Source organism: Phyllobates terribilis, unplaced genomic scaffold (assembly GCF_046119375.1).
Source record: "Phyllobates terribilis strain yellow unplaced genomic scaffold, ASM4611937v1 Scaffold_1__5_contigs__length_1240528914, whole genome shotgun sequence".
NCBI classification, from domain to species: Eukaryota; Metazoa; Chordata; class Amphibia; order Anura; family Dendrobatidae; genus Phyllobates; species Phyllobates terribilis.
Window position 1 is genome coordinate 788032504 of NW_027362761.1, and position 19949 is coordinate 788052452.

The 19949-nt window shown below is 44.0% G+C and overlaps 1 protein-coding gene across 2 annotated transcripts in view; it reads right to left on the bottom strand.

The window, feature by feature from the left end:
• STAP1 (signal transducing adaptor family member 1) overlaps positions 1-19949 on the bottom strand; it is a 221731-nt gene that overhangs the window by 24280 nt on the left and 177502 nt on the right. For both annotated transcript variants that reach the window (XM_073637049.1, XM_073637050.1), the window contains exon 9: positions 7596-7727. In XM_073637049.1, coding sequence (XP_073493150.1) covers positions 7596-7727 — 132 coding nt within the window. The remainder of the gene's footprint in view (positions 1-7595; positions 7728-19949) is intronic.

Sequence of the window (19949 nt, forward strand, 5' to 3'; positions counted from 1 at the left end):
AAATTTCATTACTTTTGAAAGAAAAGCACATTTTTTTTCAATGAAGCTAACATTAAATGAATCAGAAATACACTCTATACATTGTTAATGTGGTAAATGACTATTCTAGCTGGAAACGTCTTGTTTTTATAGCAATATCTACATAGGTGTATAGAGGCCCATTTCCAACAACCACCACTCCAGTGTTTTAATGGTACATTGTGTTTGCTAACTGTGTAAGAAGGCTAATGGATGTTTAGAAAACCCTAGAAAACCCTTGCACAAGTATGTTAGCCCAGCCGAAAATGGTTTGGCTGATTTGAGAAGCTATAAAATTGACCTTCCTTTGAGCTAGTTGAGAATCTGGAGCATTACATTTGTTTATTCTATGAAACTCTCAAAATGGACAGAAAAAGAGAACTTTCATGTGAAACTCGACAGTATTCTTGTTCTTAGAAATGAAATGAAGGCTATTCCATGCGAGAAATTGCCAAGAAACTGAAGATTACCTACAACGGTGTGTACTACTCCCTTCAGAGAAGAGCACAAACAGGCTCTAACCAGAGTAGAAAGAAGTGGGAGGCCCCGCTGCACAACTGAGCAACAAGACAAGTACATTAGAGTCTCTAGTTTGAGAAATCGACACCTCACAGCTCCTCAACTGGCAGCTTCATTAAATAGTACATGCAAAACGCAAGTGTCAACGTCTACAATGAAGAGGCGACTCCGGGATGCTGGCCTTCAGGGCAAAGTGGCAAAGAAAAAGCCATATCTGAGACTGGCTAATAAAAGGAAAAGATTAATATGGGCCAAAGAACACAGACATTGGACAGAGGAAGTTTTGAAAAAAGTTTTATGGACAGACTAAATAAAGTTTGAGGTGTTTGGATCACGCAGAAGAACATTTGTGAGACGCAGAACAACTGAAAAGATGCTGGAAGAGTGCCTGACACCATCTGTCAAGCATGGTGGAGGTAATGTGATGGTCTGGGGTTGCTTTGGTGCTGGTAAAGTGGGAGATTTGTACCAGTAAATGGGAGTTTGAATAAGGAAGGCTATCACTCCATTTTGCAACGCCATTCCATACCCTGTGGACAGCGCTTGATTGGAGCCAATTTCATCCTACAACAGGACAATGACCCAAAGCACACCTCCAAATTATGCATGAACTATTTAGGGAAGAAGCAGGCAGCTGGTATTCTACTTGTAATGGAGTGGCCAGCGCAGTCACCAGATCTCAACCCCATTGAGCTGTTGCGGGAGCAGCTTGACCGTATGGTACACAAAAAGTGCCCACCAAGCCAATCCAACTTGTGGGAGGGGCTTCAGGAAGCATGGAGTGAAATTTCTCAAGATTACCTCAGCAAATTAACAGATAGAATGCCAAAGGTCTGCAATGCTGTAAATGCTGCAAAGGGAGCATTCTTTCACGAAAGCAAAGTTTAAAGGAGAAAATTATTCTTTCTAATAAAAATCATTATTTCTAACCTTCTCAATGTCTGGACTATATTTTCTAATCATTTTGCAACTAATTTGATAAAAAATAGTATGAGTTTTAATGTAAAACACAAAATTGTCTGGGTGACCCCAAACTTTTGAACGGTAGTGTATATATGTATGTATATGTATATATATATATATATATATATGCGCTTCTTTATACAGTATATGTATACATATATAGTAAACAAGTAAAAATAGAACCAGACATCGAAACTCCTATTCGAGACTGTATGTTGGTTTGCACATACGTGTATTAGTTCTATATGACGTGTATACTTATAGCTACACATACATATTTTCAACATTAAATAGTCCACATCATATTTTTTCCTTTTCTTTATCTTGCATTGATAATCTTTTCTGTACATCTTAAGTTCCAGGCTAATACCGACATGTTATACATACTATTATTTTGGCACCCTTCAGGGCTGCCATCAGAGCATTACTGCCCTTATTGGCGTATGGGGCCCAGTGAGCAGAAGCAAGGAGGGGGGCCCAGAGATCATATGAAGCCTGGAGGCAGAATGGAGACACATGGGGCCAGGAAGGGAGAACATATGGGGCCTGGGGGCAGGAAGGAGACACATGGGGGCAGGATGGGAGGACACATGGGGAAAGTATGGAGACACATGGGGCCAAAATGGGATGACATATAAGGGCAGGATGGAGAACATATAAGGCCAGGATGGAGATATATGGGGCCAGGATGGGAGAACATATGGGGCCAGGATGGGAGAACATATGGGGCCAGGAATGAGACAAGGGGGCCGGGAATGAGACACAAGGGGGCAGGGAATGAGACACAAAGGGGTCAGGAATGAGACACAAAGGGGTCAGGAATGAGACACAAAGGGGCCAGGAATGAGACACATAGGGCCAGGATGGGGAACGTTATTACAGGAAGGGGCCAGGATGTGGGACATTACTACTGTAGAGGCTAAGTGATATTATTACTGCTGTGATGTATTTTATTATTGAGGATACTGTTTTCAGTGGAGGGGAGAAGGTCCTGTTACTGTGCAGGGCGACACTATGTCGCTTTTTTTCTTCATCTGGCATAATGTAGTGTTGGGAAAAAAATGGGGAATGTGCTCTGCAAGCGGAGATCTAAATAACTGTGTTATTTTCTGCAGAGACGAGTCCTGGCTGGAAGAAGTGATGGTGGTCTGCGCTGGATGAAGTATGATGAGTATCTTCAATTAGGGACGTCACTGGTGAGTCAGTGTGTTACCTCTACAATTACACTATACACTATGTACTATATACAGGGCTCCTGTGTATAATGTCACTGGTGAGTCACTGTATTACCTGTACACTTACACTATATACAGAGCTCCTGAGTATACCGTCACTGACGATCACTATATTACCTGTACACTATACACTACAGTATATACAGACTCCTGTGTATAATATCACTGGTGAGTCACTGTATTACCTGTACACTATGCACTATATACAGAGCTCCTGTGTGTAATGTCACTGGGGAGTTGCTGTATTGGGCCATGGCCCCACTATCAGTATTTTTTCTCAGGAGTGGGAGCCTAAACCAAGTGAGGAAAAATCAGAGAAAAGGTATAATAGAAACAAGTGCACCAATTCTGCATTTATCACCCACTCCTGGTTTTGGATCCCACTCCTGAGAAAAAATACTGACTAAATACTGATATTGGGGCCGTGGCCTTACCTGTACACTGACTCTATACACAGAGCTCCTGTGTATAATGTCTCTGTTGAGTCACTGTATTACTTGTACACTGGCACTATATACAGAGCTCCTGTGTATAATGTCACTGGTGAGTAACTGTATTACATGTACACTTACACGATACACTGTATACTATGTACAGAGCTCCTGTGTATAATAGCACTTATGGTAATATTAGTATTGTGGGTTTTTAGTAATGATCAGTATTGTAGTATTTGGTCACTATGTGGTGGTAATATGTGGTCTGGTCACGTGTGGTGATATTTGTCCCTATATATGTGGCAGTATTCATTCACTTTTTGGTGGCAATATGTGGTCTGGTCATGGTGTGACAGTATTTGTTCCTTGTACGTGGTATTATTCGGTCACTATGTGGTGGTAATATGTGGTCTGGTCATGGTGTGGTGGTATCTGTTCTTTGTATGTGGTATTATTCGGTCACTATGTGGTGGTAATATGTGATACGGTCATGGTGTGACGGCATTTGTCCCTTGTATGTGGTATTATTGGTAATTTAAAAAAAATGTATTTGACACATTCCCTTTAAGAAAAATAAATTAAAATATACCTAAAAAGAGTATTGGATATTTTAAGAATTTTTTGATAAATTAGAGTAGAGTAGGCCCCTGCTAAAAAAGTCTACCTTGTCGTAGTGGCAGGCTTAAAAAATCTTTTGGTCAAAACAAAAGCTGATGGCTATGCATGTAATGTGGTGTTTAATGGGAACAGTTAATATGTGATTGGGGGAATGTGGTGCAGAAGTGTAGTTTTTCCAAGAGAGGGCGGTGGGACTGTGGAAGGTTCCAGGGATGGAGGCGGAGCTGGGGTGGAGCCTGAGTGGAGTCTCAAGGGGGCCCAAAAATTCATGGTGGCAGCCCTGGCACCCTTACCTGCACTATGGCAACAGTAGTCAGCTGATATAACTAGGGGACTTTTTTTAGCATGCACACTATGCACGTTACATCACTTTCACCCTATGACTGTTACATCAACATGATATCGAGGTCTATGCGCATGGGCAGTTATTACATCCCAATGTTGTGATTTGTATCATCACTCTGGTAACAAATACAGAAGCAAATTTAATCATACAGTTACTGCTGTTGTGCCATTTTCATTATCTAAATGTTTCCCCATGATGAATTTCAATGTTTTTTTGCAGATATGTGGCTGCATACACCAAAGTTTCCCCATGACAAATTTCAGTGTTATATTACAGATATGTGGCTGCATAAACCATGACGCTATTTGATGATTTCCTCTTTGTCTCTCTTTTATGATGTCATTATTGGGGATACAAATATATATGTATATACAGTATACACATATATATGAATATATATATTATATATATATACAGTACAGACCAAAAGTTTGGACACACCTTCTTATTTAAAGATTTTTCTGTATTTTCATGACTATGAAAATTGTACATTCACACTGAAGGCATCAAAACTATGAATTAACACATGTGGAATTATATACTTAACAAAAAAGTGTGAAACAACTGAAAATATGTCTTATATTCTAGGTTCTTCAAAGTAGCCACCTTTTGCTTTGATGACTGCTTTGTTCACTCTTGGCATTCTCTTGATGAGCTTCAAAAGGTAGTCACCGGAAGTGGTCTTCCAACAATCTTGAAGGAGTTCCCAGAGATGCTTAGCACTTGTTAGCCCTTTTTCCTTCACTCTGCGGTGCTGCTCACCCCAAACCATCTCGATTGGGTTCAGGTCTGGTGACTGTGGAGGCCAGGTCATCTGGCGTAGCACCCCATCACTCTCCTTCTTGGTCAAATAGCTCTTACACAGCCTGGAGGTGTGTTTGGGGTCATTGTCCTGTTGAAAAATAAATGATGGTCCAACTAAATGCAAACCGGATGGAATAGCATGCCGCTGCAAGATGCTGTGGTAGCCATGCTGGTTCAGTATGCCTTCAATTTTGAATAAATTCTCAACAGTGTCACCAGCAAAGCACCCCCACACCATCACACCTCCTCCTCCATGCTTCACGGTGGGAACCAGGCATGTAGAGTCCATCCGTTCACCTTTTCTGCTTCACACAAAAACACGGTGGTTGGAACCAAAGATCTCAAATTTGGACTCATCAGACCAAAGCACAGATTTCCACTGGTCTAATGTCCATTCCTTGTGTTTTTTAGCCCAAACAAGTCTCTTCTGCTTGTTGCCTGTCCTTAGCAGTGGTTTCCTAGCAGCTATTTTACCATGAAGGCCTGCTGCACAAAGTCTCCTCTTAACAGTTGTTGAAGAGATGTGTCTGCTGCTAGAACTCTGTGTGGCATTGATCTGGTCTCTAATCTGAGCTGCTGTTAACCTGCGATTTCTGAGGCTGGTGACTCGGATAAACTTATCCTCAGAAGCAGAGGTGGTCTTCCTTTCCTGGGGCGGTCCTCATGTGAGCCAGTTTCTTTGTAGCGCTTGATAGTTTTTGCAACTGCACTTGGGGACACTTTCAAAGTTTTCCGAATTTTTCGCACTGACTGACCTTCATGCCTTCATGTGTTAATTCATGCCTTCAGTGTGAATGTACAATTTTGATAGTCACGAAAATACAAAAAAATCTTTAAATGAGAAGGTGTGTCCAAACTTTTGGCCTGTACTGTATTATATATATAAACATACACACACATACTGAATTATTGCACACACACATACGTGGCTACATAGTTACATAGGAGGAATATAGACCTAGGTCCATCAAGTTCAACCTTCCTCCCCCAATTGTACATTTTGTCACTAATTTAACTATAACCCACAATATTATTTTGGAGCTCAAAACTGGATCCCATATTCCAGATGTGGCCTCACCAGTGATTTATAAAGGGGTAACAGTATGTTGGCATCGCGGGATTTTAATTCTCTTTTTATACATCCTAAAATCTTATTTGCTTTTGCGGCTGCTGCTGCTTGACATTGAGTACTGCTGCTCAGCTTACTTGTAACCAGAATACCCAAGTCCTTCTCCTGTTCTGTAGTCCCGAGTATACTCCCATTTAATGTATATGCAGCAATAGGATTACTCCGTCCTAGGTTCATTACTCTACTTTTATCTACATTAAACCTCATCTGCCAAGTGTTTGCCCATTCAGTCATCTTATTCAGATTGTTCAGCAATATCATAATGTCAAGGTCAGATTTTAATATACTATATAGCTTGGTGTCATCAGCAAAGACACACCATGTGTGTGTGCAATGATTCAGTATGCGTGTATATATGTGTGTGTGTGTGTGTGTGTGTGTGTGTGTGTGTGTGTGTGTGTGTGTGTGCAATAATTCGGTCCATGTTAGGTTTGATGAAGGTTGAAGTATAGGTGAAATGTTGCATTTTTGAGATCAGTACAGCCTATTGTAATGTTTTTTTGGAGTGCTGCTTTCATTACCTTTTCTTGGATCTACAGCTAGGTGGATGCATTAGGCCATGAGTCCACCGACGTATGCATGCAACCATCATATAACACTAAAAATGCTGTTTATCATTTGCTATTTCCAACATAACCATTGGAGTCCAAAGTTTGCCTCATTAAACTAAGTGCCTCCATCTCGGGAACTTATGAATATTTTGGGGGTTATTCAGACCAAAACGCTCAAAAATGTCCTGAATTGGCAGTAAAACGTGATGTACATCCAACCTTGCTATCAATGTCACTCCTCTCTTGGTCTTGATGTACAATACAAAGTTATATTGTGGTACTGTGTTATCCAGAAAAATCAATGTAAATACTTTTATGCCCAAAAATGACAAAAGTATTCTCGGAGTGATACCTTTATTGGCTATTGGCTAATATTGGTAATATTGCCTGAAGAAGGAGCCTCTGTGCTCTAAAAGCTTGCATATTATATATTTTTTCTGGTTAGCCAATAAAGGTATGACTCTGAGAATACTTTTGTCATTTTTGGGCATAAAAGTATTACATTTTATTGCAGTTGATTGCAGGTATAATTGGAAAAAGAATGCTCTAAGGCTGAAAATAAAAAAAAAGTCAAATGAAAATGTGTCTGGTCCCCTAAACCTCTCAAATGGCCACCATTACATTATGTAGTTCTTTCTACAATTCCTACCATGTTCAAGTTCAAGCCTAACGTGCACCTCTTCAACCTGAAACAGTCTGGCCACAGAAGCTGCGATCATGTCCCCATGGGCATGATTGATGACCTTCTCGCTGGGGCTTGAAGTACGGAAACCATCAACAATCTTTGGCATATGTATCATGAGTGGAGTGGCAGTTCATGTGCTGAATTGCATTAACACTCCTAGTGAGGGGAAACGGGCCAAAATTGGGACTCTTCGCCCCCATTGTAGTGACATTTTTGGGATATTCATTATAGTGACACGCCTTATATATTTCTTCTACTTTTGAAGCTACATGTTAACAAACAGAAATAGTCACCATTGACGTAGGCATTTTCACTTCCACGTTGCACAGCTATAGCTCTATCTTGGGAAAGCTGATTCATTAACAGTTGTATTTTGGACTGAGATTTCCTCCTCGTGCCATCATTTGTCTCTTTTACAGTGTAATCTGAAACAAAATGACAAAACCAGATTTCAGCGATTTAGTTTATGAGGCTTTTGGACAAACCACAAATAGTTTTCTCAAATGTCTGTGACATCTAGCAAATAGAAGAGAAACTCTGTTCTCCCTAAGATTTCATGATCGGGGCAGTTCTGGTTCATTATAACAGATGTACAAAAATTTAAATTTTGAATGACAATTGAATGTCGCAAGATATTGCTGTAATTGTTCACAAATTTAAGGTTAAAAGGTGGAAAAATTGCCCTGTGAGCAGATATAGTGGGGGCCGACAACAAGGGTAATTCCACATCCAACAGATTTGTGAATAGATTAGTGAATACAGATTATTATATTACTGAGATAAGAGATGACAGTTGTAGATTCTATTTAGGAGGGAGGCGCTAGAGACAAAGCTCCTCCCTCCCCACCACATAGAATCTCATGAGCACCAACTGTCATCTCCTATCTCAGCACTGTAATAATGTGTATTCAGTAAAGACAGATTTAACCATAAATTGAGAATTTTCAGAATGAAAGATAAATCCAGGAGGAGAAAAGAGCAAATTTCTATGATAAGATATATTTCAAAAGTTGCTTATTTGCATATGTACTATAGATTTATAAAATAAAAATTAAAAACAACACAGTAACACTGCCCCGTTCATTAAATATTTAAAGTGAGGGCTTTTCTGTGAAGATGATTTATTGTTATGAATGAAGCTGTAGATCTCTTAGTGCCTTTACTTGAATTATCTAGAAATTTACAGTTAGGGCTTGTTCACACTTAGTGTTTTTGATACTTTGTTTTTTAGTTGTTTTTTTTTGTGAATTTCAAAGTAGCAACAACATTTATGAGAAATCTAAAATCTCATTCACACAGTCCTTTCTTGTGGTTTTTGGATATTTGGTTCATTTAAAAAAACAAAACACAGAATATCAATTAATTATTACTGCAGTTTTTCCTCATTGAGATCAAAATGGCTTAGCACAAAACAAATCATAAAAAATGAATAAAAACACCAAAAATAAGAGCAATTCACACTGCAGTTTTCTGGCCATAGCATGTGATTTTCATGCAATAAAAAAATGCATCAATGACACTACATGTGAACTTACCTTTAGTTTTCAAAATTTTTTTTTGTTACTACTCTTGACCTCTCTTTAATCTGAGATCAGCAGCAAATCATTCAAAACATCGATCTTTAATTAATTAAACTGGAAAATGTTTCATTCATTTCCATCTCCATGATGATTTAGGCCCAGTTTACTGTAGCTTTGGTGCAGTTTTTGCTTCCTTTTATGATAATCGAAGACAAAAGTATAAGCCAAGGTCTACGCATGGACTTTTTGTTGTGAGAGCTTTCAATTTTAAAGAGAATCTGTCAAAAGCTTTTTGCCACCTAATATGAGAGCAGCATATCTTAGTTTGTGAGGCTGGAAATAACTGGGCACAAATCCGCGCTGCAAATGGTCCAGAAAGGAGTAGGAGAACGGAATGGTTGAAATGCAGTTTTATTTGTCAGCACGTTTCAAAGTGAATATACTTCTTCATCAGGACAACCACAATTGTGACAAAAACATTATTTCTCCTACTAATGAAGTATTGCTTTGTGGTCATAAAGGGACACAAAAGTTGGTCTTATGTTTTAAAAGTCTAAAGAGTCATATAAATAGTTTGGTGGGGGTGAAAGTTTCTGACAGTTTTCCTTAAAGTGAAAAGTGTTCTGATTATATGGCACAGAATGGAATAAAAGTGACCCAATTGTTTCTGTTAAAACATCCAATACAGTATCTTCTGTTTCATGCAGTTGTTTGCCAGAGTTCCTCCATCTACATTTCAATTTCTATAGCAATACATATAGGAAGAGAAGACAGCTACTTCCTCCATCCTTCATGTTTCTATTGATCTACACATCACTTCTTGTCAACTTGCTAAATTGGACTATGACGTAAGTTCTGTCTAAAGCTTATTGGGTGACAGTTACCTAAACATGCTTATTTTCACATGACCAGCTAACCCTGGTCATCTAAGGTTTAGGAAGGCCTCCTATGGATCCATTTAGTCGCCCGATTTTGGCTTAATAACAAGCACTAATCAACTATATACTAGGCGATCGGTGCTTATTTACACAGACCATAAAATACTGGTGGGAGCAGAATGACTGTTAGTACAATTGTTCTGTCCCCATACACCATGTATAGGCAACACATAATAATGTTGACATAAATGATCCAATCACCTGATGAGGAAGCAGTTTCCTCGTTTGTTCGATGACTGGCGGCATGCTTATACAGGCCAACAATCAGGACTGAGCATTTTTATTAACACTTATTTGCCAATTATCAGTTCGTCCAGCTCTTTACCGACAGCAGACTGAGAAATTGAAGTATCAGGCTAATGGAGTTTAAGATGCCTGATCATTTTGTTTTAAGTGCGCTTGCATCCTTCCCTCCCCACCTTTCAAAAGCCATATCTACTTTTTCATTTTGCCATCGACAATTGCTATTTATTTATTTTTTGTTTGTGTTTTTTTAGCTTTCATTGTTCAGTAAAAACTACTTGGCATTATGATTCACCATTATGGGATTAGCTAACATAGGTTTTGTCTTATTTTACTGGTTTTAAAAATTATAAATGCACAATTAACTACGAAAAGAGATGGACTAAATGTATAGACTTGTTAGGAGACTATGTAGAAAAATAATTTTTTTTTTAACTATATTCATTGTGTTTAGTATTGATTATCATTACTTTTGGATCGCCCCTCGTATATGGGTTTTGGGTCCTAGACTCTGCAATGAGACATTGATCCAGGGAACTAATCCGATTAAAATCTGTGGAGAAGGGAAGGAATTGTTCCCCTAATAGTGGGGCACTTAGCATTTGCCTTATTGGGTTTTTGCCTTCTGGATCAAGGTTAGGGTGTAGACTGAACTTGATGGACTTGGGTCTTTCAGCCTTAAAACTGGGACACAATTGCATATTTCAGGCAAAATGAAAAAAATATATATTTTATTCTTAATTCGACCATTATTGTCTGATTAACCCCTTGCCATCAGAGTCATTTAATTTTTTTGCACATTTTTCCTCCACCTCTTGTAAGAACATTAGCTTTTATTATTTTTACATTGACATTGTCTTATGAGGGCTTGTTTTTTGCAAAACGAGTTCGTTTTGAATGACTCCATTCACTTTAATACTCAGTGTATTGAAAAAGAGAATAAAATTAAAGTGTGGTGAAATGGTGAAAGAATGAAATTCCAACTTGGGGGGGGGGGTTCTTTCCATTTTATGGCATTCAACATACAATAATATAAATTGGCAACACGTTTTTCCAGTATGATTATGGGCTATATAAAACAGTTTTTGCAGTTTTGGCGGGGTCATTAAAAGGGTTAAACTTTTTTTTTTTTTTTAATGTCAGCTATTTTTAAATATTTTTTAGTCCCCTTTGGACTAGGGGATTTGAGCCTATGATAATTTCATTGCTTGCACAATATAATGCGATACTTTAGTATTGCTGGGCTTCAAAGGAGTGTAAAGGTGGCAACAATGGGGGGTATTGAGTAGGCCCGCCGCCCCCAGCTACCATGATAACTGGCCCTGTAGTGGGCAAATGGCTGACCTAACACCCACTATCCACGATGTAAGACATGGGATGAGTAAACAGGAGCGATCGGAGCTAGCTAGGAGGACACTGCCAGCACCCTATGTTTATGAAGCACCCCCAGTTCTAGAGCTGGCTCTTTACACCTCAGCCAACATGTGACGTATATGTACATCCCAGGTTGGGAAAGGGAAACAGGTCAAGAAGAGGGCCCAAACAAATAGCAACTTATCAACTGACCATCCATGATGCCCCTTATTAATTCCCATTTGACTATAGTTTCCTAATAATTTTATTTTTCTCACTGGTGCATTAGTAATCCGTATTTTATAATCGTGCTACCCTTGCTTAAACAGAAATTAGCGCTTCATTCATTGGTTTCCTGCTTAGATTAAAAGAAGATTTGAATTTCTATATTGCAGTCAATCAGAGAAAGCAGGACTGCGGGGGGAGGAAACGATGAGACGGCTATGTTTCAGACTAACTCTAACATTCTGAAGACACCACAGCTAATCTGTAGTCACAGATCACAGCTATGCCCAGTGCAGGCCAACTAACAAATATGGATATAATAAAAAAGAATTAGCAAATAAGAATCTCCTGTAGGCAATGACTTATATTTAGTTTCTGAGCTTGACAGTCACTTTGAAGGGAGTCCGTCACCCCTAAAATTCTAAATGGCTATATAGTGTTGTGAGGGATAACAACCATACAAGCATGGTACCTATTATTGGTACTGTGCCTGAGAAAATAACTTTTAACTCAAATTCAAATGAAGAGGCTTCAGTGCACCCTTGGTGTGGCCAAGGGTTTGGTGCACCATTACGCCTCCTCATTTGCATGTGGATTAAGTTATTTTCTCAGGCAAAATACCAGTAACAGGTACAGTGGCAGTATAGTTGCTATAGGGGCTAAGTCCCCTTCCACAATGTATAGCTAATTTAAAATGCATTTTGGGGGACTCCCTTTAAAGTGCTATGTCCATCTCAGACATAAAATATTTAAAGAATAAAAAAAAAATTATGTTCCTGGATTATAGCAATAAACTGTTGGATACTTGTCTAACGTCTAAGAGTGCTAGGTAGATTTCCCAGTATCTGGTCTTGATAGAAGCCCTATTCGAACAGGTTGATTTTCATTTCTTCAAACCTATTGTTTCCTGTAGAGATTAATGGCACCAGATGTGTCCGGTAGCCACTCACCTGTAACAGCTCTATTTAAAGCATGCACATTTAGCCAATTATGCATGTTAATGCACAAACTGAGTTAAGGCGCCATACACATTAGATGGCTGTCAGTGAAATCTCGGACGTCTCTCTCATATACAGAAGCGGTTATTTAGATGAGTGATTCTATGTTGTCTATGACAATGCTATCGCTAGACATATCTGATGGTGGCTTATCTCCTGGAAACAATGCGATCAGCAGTCCGATATCAAACATAGCCGATTAATATCTCCCCTCACATTCAGTGGCCCGCACCCTCCATACACGTTAGATGAGTTGAAGTCGTCAATATCGGTTGGTTCGGCCAACATTAGTCTAATGTGTATGGGGAGCTTTAATAGATATTAGCTGAACAATTTTATACATAGTTTATTCCTAAGTGAAAATGTGTCACCCCAGGCCTGGATGCCACAAACAATAAAGGCTGTGTCTGAGAGCAGGAGGGAGGTTCCCTGGTTAGGGACAATTAGCATGCAGCACCTCCTGTCCCAGGCCAGTAGGGGGAGCAGGCTGCCCTATAAAAGCTGGAACTGGGGGCAGGGTTAGAGAGACCTGGGAGACCTGAGACCGTGAAGGTGTCTAGGCCCAGAGAGTAAGGGTCAGCAGCAGGCTGAGGAGGTCGTGAGGCAGTGGAGGAACTGCTAGCCAGGGACGTACGGCGCTGAGAGCCTGTCCTGGCAGAAAGGGAGAACTACCTACCGGACATTGGGGTCTGAGGCTGTAAAGACTCTAAGTCCAGCAGCAGAGAACCAATCCACAAGGGATTTCATGTCCTTTGGCCTAAAAAGCCCGGAGGCTCCGCCACAACAGAAGGGACCAGCAAAGCCAAGAGAGGCCAGAGGTAAAAGGAGCCCAAGTTGCAAGCCATACGGGTGAGAATACACAGCACGCTCAGGGACGTGGGCTATTTTACCACTAAGAGGGGAATAGTCAGAAAGAGCATAGAGAGCACGGTAGGCCTACACCCTCACCCTGACCAGAGGGGCTTCCCGAGTGTTCTCAGACATCCAGGCCCCCTTCTAGCCGGTACTGTTGTTGGGTCATTACCATCTGTTACAATAAAGACCCTGAACTGTTTAAGCGGACTCTGCATTCTGACTATCGCGGCCGGAACTATCACCCCCAACATCCACCTACACTGCCCTGGGGCTACACTCCTCCCGTGGGGAGTTATACCATTCCTGTGCTGCTCACCAACACCAGCCCCAGCGGTCTGTCCTGCAGCGGCGGTTATCCCTGACCGCAATCCACGGGTGGCGTAGTCGGACTTTCACATGAATATATATATAAAGAGACTGCCACCATTTTAGCTTGACACCCTGAGCACGGGACCAGGTTGCCACTACTACCCCCATCAGCACCGCGCAAACTAGAGACCCGGTCTTGAGTACCCCACGGCCCAGGGGGCGAGTCAGCTTTCTGGCGTAGTCGGCAGGATTGTGACCAACCCGCCACAAATGGGTATTGCGTGCCTGAAAAGTCTGTATATGTACCTTAAAAAGAGATTTCCCGCCATCCGGAGCCGTTTCCCACCATCTTCAGCCGTTTTCCCGCCATCGGGCGCCATCTTCGGGACACCGCGCGGGAAGAAGAGGGGCGTGGACGTCAAAACCGCGCGAGACCTGAAGCCCCGCCCTACGTCCGGACGCTGCGCAAGGTCCTGGAAGGAGAGAGAGCAACGCTGACGTCATCAGGACGCGACGCAAGGACCTCGCCCAGAGCAGCGCTAGTGGAACCGCGGCCTACGGAAAAGGATCAACGGAAGGTAGGCCACGGTTAACTAGGGGGGAGGAAGATGTCGGAAGCGGAGGGGCCCACTACCACCAGCGTGGCTGCAGCAGCGGTGACGCCGTTTTCCATGCCCTATGGCTGCCCCAGTACTCAGGGGAATCCCATACATTAAGTGACTTTAAGGAAAGACTGCACAGTTTATTTAAAGTCTATCCCCGAACAGAAAATCAGCATACTGACAGGGCAGTTAACTGGTGCGGCCCAGCGGGAGGTAAAATCATGGCCAGCTGAGGAGAAAAGGACTGTAAAGGACATTTTGACCCGGCTGCAGGGTACCTTTGACACCCGCACCTCAGCTGAAATTAAAATGCGGTTCTATGGATGTAAGCAGCGGACACAGGACAGCATCAGAGATTATGCCCTAAATTTACAGGAAGCCTTGGGAGCAATCAAACAAGCTGACCCTGGCAGCGTGCAGGATACAGATAAGATATTGACTGACCAGTTTATAGAAGGTCTGCTGTCCAGCACCCACAGAACCCAGCTGCGCCTCATGGCCCTACAGAACCCCGATTTAACTTTTGCACAGTTTAAAGATAGGGCCATCCGGGTGCTCCGAGAACCCAAACCAGGTGGCGCTGTAGCTTCCCGGCGTCCTGCCATTACGTACCACCAGGAGGCGGCGCCCTACCCTGCAGACCTTGTGGGGGCTGATGCGCAGGCCCTAAACCCATCCCCGCCTGCAAACCTGCACCATCAGGTCCAAGAACTAACAAAGAGTGTTGCTGCATTGACCAGGACCGTACAGTCGTTACAGATGGACCCGTCAGAACCAATCAAGCTGGCTTCCAGTCCGGAGGATGTCCCGTGGCGTCGACGGAAGAGGATCCCGTCTTTCAGAGGGAGGCCCACAGACCGCTACGCTGAGGATGGACAGCCGATTTGCCGCTCTTGCAACCAGCCAGGACACATAGCCAGGTACTGTACTTTAAACGGGTCCGACCTGGGGCAGAGGGTCAACCCCCAGGCATAAGGTCACCAGGCCCGTCTAATTGGCGCGATAAGTACGTGGGGGGGCGCCCGGTTTTACCCGTGGTGCTGGACGGTATCCCCATGAGTGCACTGCTGGACGCCGGGTCCCAAGTGACTACCATCCCCTATGTACTTTTCAAGCAGTACTGGAGTGACACTGATATAACCAGTTATCCAGACGATGACTTAAGCATCATCGCAAGCAATGGCCAACCCGTGCCGCAGGTGGAGTTCAGAGAGATGACCATTAAGATTGGTAAAGTTGAACTGCCGGCACAGGGAGTGATTATTGTGGACATTGACCGTCGAGAAAGTCACCCTAAAATAACCTTGGGTACTAACGTGATTGAAAATTGTCTTTCAGAAATAATTGTAATTTTGCAGCAGGTGGCGAGGAATGCTAGCTCCAGCCAACAGAGGGTCCTCCAGAAAGAGATAAGAGCCCTGATGAGACGGCAACAAGTAGATCTGTCTGGTGGTGAGATCGGTAGCGTGAGGAAGAGCGACCCGTTCCCCATTGCCATGCCTCCCAAAAGTGAAATGATGATCTGGTGTCGGACTCCAATCGGGTTAAGAGGAAGAGACTAAAAAGCCATGGTAGAATGCGTGTACTCAGACAGCAGGCCCACCATTTTGACAGCCCGGGGGGTGGTTGATGTCCGCCATGGAAGGGTGCCCGTCCGTATCTTAAACATTGCGGAGTACACTTGCCCCGGTACGCTACACTAGCCAAATTGTTTGCTGTCGAACATAATGCTCTCAGGGTCATGGAGCCCTTGCCTCCATGTCCCCCGGTGGAGGATAATGGCTCCCAGAAACACAAGGAGGACTGGTACCAGAAACTCCATGTGGGTGCTGACTCTACTCCCTTACACCAAAAACAAGGAGTCTACCGGGTGGTTCAGGAGTACGAAAGAATCTTTAGTAAGCACCTGGACTTTGGCAGAGTGAAAAGGGTAGAACACCACATCCCCACGGGGAGCCACTCACCAATAAAAGAAAGATACAGACCTGTACCCCCCGCACACTATCAGAACGCAAAGGGCATGCTGAGAGAAATGAAAGAAGCCAGGGTCATTAGAGACAGTTGTAGCCCCTGGGCAGCCCCCTTGGTTCTGGTAAAAAAGAAAGACGGTACTATGAGAATGTGCGTGGACTATAGACAAGTCAATCGTATCACCCATAAAGACGCATACCCGTTGCCTAGAATAGAGGAGTCTTTGGCCGCACTCAAATCAGATAATTTGTTCTCTACTTTGGACACTTTGGACCTTACTAGCGGGTACTGGCAGGTTCCTGTAGCAGAGGCTGACAAGGAGAAGACCGCCTTCACCACCCCGATGGGATTAAGTGAATTCAACTGTATGCCATTCGGGCTCTGCAACGCACCCGGGACCTTCCAGAGGCTGATGGAATGCTGTCTAGGGCACCGAAACTTTGAGACGGTCCTACTTTACCTGGACGACGTGATTGTATATTCAAAGACCTACAAGGACCATCTGAAACACCTGGCAGAGGTGTTCGAAGCCCTGGCAGGCTTTGGCCTGAAGGTGAAGCCCTCAAAGTGTCACCTGTTGAAACCGAAGGTACAGTACCTAGGACACGTGGTGAGTGCAGAGGGAGTAGCCCCCGACCCCGACAAGGTTACAGTAATCAAGAGCTGGCCAAGTCCCTCTAACATCAAAGAAGTGAGGCAATTCCTCGGGTTGGTAGGCTACTACCGAAGGTTCATCCCCGGATTCACTAAGATGGCAGCCCCAATGCAGGACCTCCTGATAGGTCAGTCCAAAGCTAGAAGTAACAAACCACCCTTCAAGTGGGATAAGTTGGAAGAGGATTCCTTCCGCCAACTGAAGATGGCCCTCACGGGGGATGAAATTCTGGCCTACCCTGATTATGGCCAGCCTTTTATCCTCCACACCGACGCCAGTAATGTGGGGCTAGGAGCCGTACTGTCCCAAAATAAACAGGGCAGGGAACGAGTGATAGCGTATGCCAGCCGGAAACTGAGGCCCACCAAAAGAAACCCGGAGAATTACAGCTCCTTCAAGCTAGAGTTCTTGGCAGTGGTGTGGGCCATAACAGAACGGTTTAAACATTACCTGGCCTCTGCAAAATTCACGGTGTATACGGAAAACAACCCGTTGACACATCTGGACAATGCTAGACTTGGTGCCCTAGAGCAGCGGTGGATGGCTCGGCTGTCAAATTATGACTACACGATCAAATACCGGGCCGAACCAATGCCAACGCAGACGCCCTATCAAGAATGCCTCACTTACCCGACGGGGAAGAAGATCCAGAAGAGCTGGAGGAGGTGGAGCTCCCTGCGTTTCACCGGTATGGGGCCACCCAATATTCCCACAGCGTAAGAGACAAGAACGTAACCACCGTCATGTTCAACCCCTTACCTCATCACGGCTGGGCTGAAACGCAGGATAGTGACCCTGCAGTCCGCCTGGTGAAAGAGATGCCGACCCAGGCAGACGCTCGCCCTGATCCGGATGCTCCAGAGGAAGCTAAGCAGCTGTGGAAGGAGAAGAGCAGACTATTCCTCTACGAAGGTAAGCTGTGCAGAAGACTTGTCAACCATCGGACGCACGAGCTGACCTGGCAAGTAGTGGTCCCAAGACGAGATGCGGCTATGGTTCTGGAGGCCTACCATGACAGAGCGGGACACTTCGGTTGGAAGAAACTAGAGTTCCTACTGAGAGAACGGTTCTTCTGGATAGGTATGAGAGGGGCCATAGAGAAGTGGTGCAGGGACTGTGGCTCATGTAACCTAAGAAGGAAGGACCGTACCAGCCAGAAGACACCCTTGAGGCCCATCGTCACCAGGCGGCCTCTTGAGCTGGTAGCTCTGGATCATGTGAAAGTGGCTCCAAGCCGGTCGGGCTACATCTATGCCCTGACAATAGTGGATCACTATTCCCGGTTCCTAGTGGTGGTCCCGGTTAAAGACTTGACAGCCCAAACGGCAAGCAGAGCCTTCCAGCAGCACTTCTACCGCCCACACGGGTATCCGGAACAGGTACTAACAGACAAAGGTCCAGCGTTCGAGGCTGAAGTCTTCCAGGAGTTCTGCAACCTCTACGGCTGTAAGAAGATTCGGACGACGCCTTACCACCCACAAACCAACGGGATGTGTGAGAAAATGAATCAGATAGTCATTGATCTCCTCAAGACGTTGCCCCTGGAAGAACGCAGCCTGTGGCCGGAAAAACTGCCGGACCTGATAGACTTATACAATCATATCCCGGTGAATGCTACCAACTGCACCCCGGCTTACCTGATGCGAGCAAGACCAGGAAAGCTGCCTATGGACCTGGAGATGGGGGTCCGAGGACACCTCCCCAGATGTGGACTGGGATACAGAACGGCGGCTACAGTGCAAAAAGGTACAGGAGAGTGTGGAGAGGAGCCTGGCTCAAGCAAGAGAAAAGCAAGAGAGGCTCCTCAACCAACACGCCCCTGCTGGTCCCCTGGAATCTGGCGAGCAGGTCCTGAAGCGGAAAAGAAGGCTTCACAAGCTAGATGACCAGTGGGAGAGAGACCCGTACACAGTACTGCCGTCCAACCACGATAACTCGAAGGTCTGTGTAATAAGCAAGGATGGAGGAGAGACCTCGAACACTGTCTCCAGAGACCACCTAAAACGGTGCCCTGAGCAACTACGGAGTGCAAGTGAAGATCAAGATGACCTTGAGCCCGCAGTGGACAAGGAAGAAATGGTCAGCACCGTTCTCGGAGAGTTCCCCCGGTCCTGGACTCGGATAAACGACGCAATAGTGGTACATGTCCTACACTTCCTTCAACCAACCCAGCAAGAACCTACAGAACAGCAGGAAGAATCAGAGGAACAAGCAGCCCCGGAGGCAGAAGAACCCATGCCAGCAGCCCAGGAGAGTCAACCCTCTGCTGACAGTGAGCTTGCCATGCCTGCGGTAAGCCAAAGGACCCGCAGACAGCTGCCTGCACTGCCTGTAAACCCAGCTAGTAACTGTACCCTAAATGCTAGTGGGGAAAACCAGGCAGTGGGTTACGTAGGTCAACCCGAAGCACTAGGGGGCAGATACCCACTCGCTGGAAAATATAGGGTGTGTAAAGAACTGTAAATAACCCTTATAAGTAGTTGTCAAATGTTGAAATGTTTGAAAAGTTAACTGCATGACCAGTGATTATGTTTTTCAGTTTCTTTCAGTTAACCAAACGGACTAACAGGTTATGGACATTAAATAACCGGGACTCTTTGTAAGGTTTGTTTGGAGCTTAACCGAGGAATGAATAAAGACTGTCCACCAAAGACTGTCAAGGACTCGGGGCTAGGACAAACCCCCAACCGGTTTAAGCTCCCTTTTGTTGGTGATATGGACACCCGGTCACAGACCACAATGTGACCTTAAGAACTCAAATTGTGCTGGTATTTGCTGATGTTTTATGATTATGTGTATTTACCCTGTTTGTTTTTGGCCAAAAAGGCTTAGTCCCGGAGTACTAAAACTTTTATTAGAGGGGAATGTGTCACCCCAGGCCTGGATGCCACAAATAATAAAGGCTGTGTCTGAGAGCAGGAGGGAGGTTCCCTGGTTAGGGACAATTAGCATGCAGCACCTCCTGTCCCAGGCCAGTA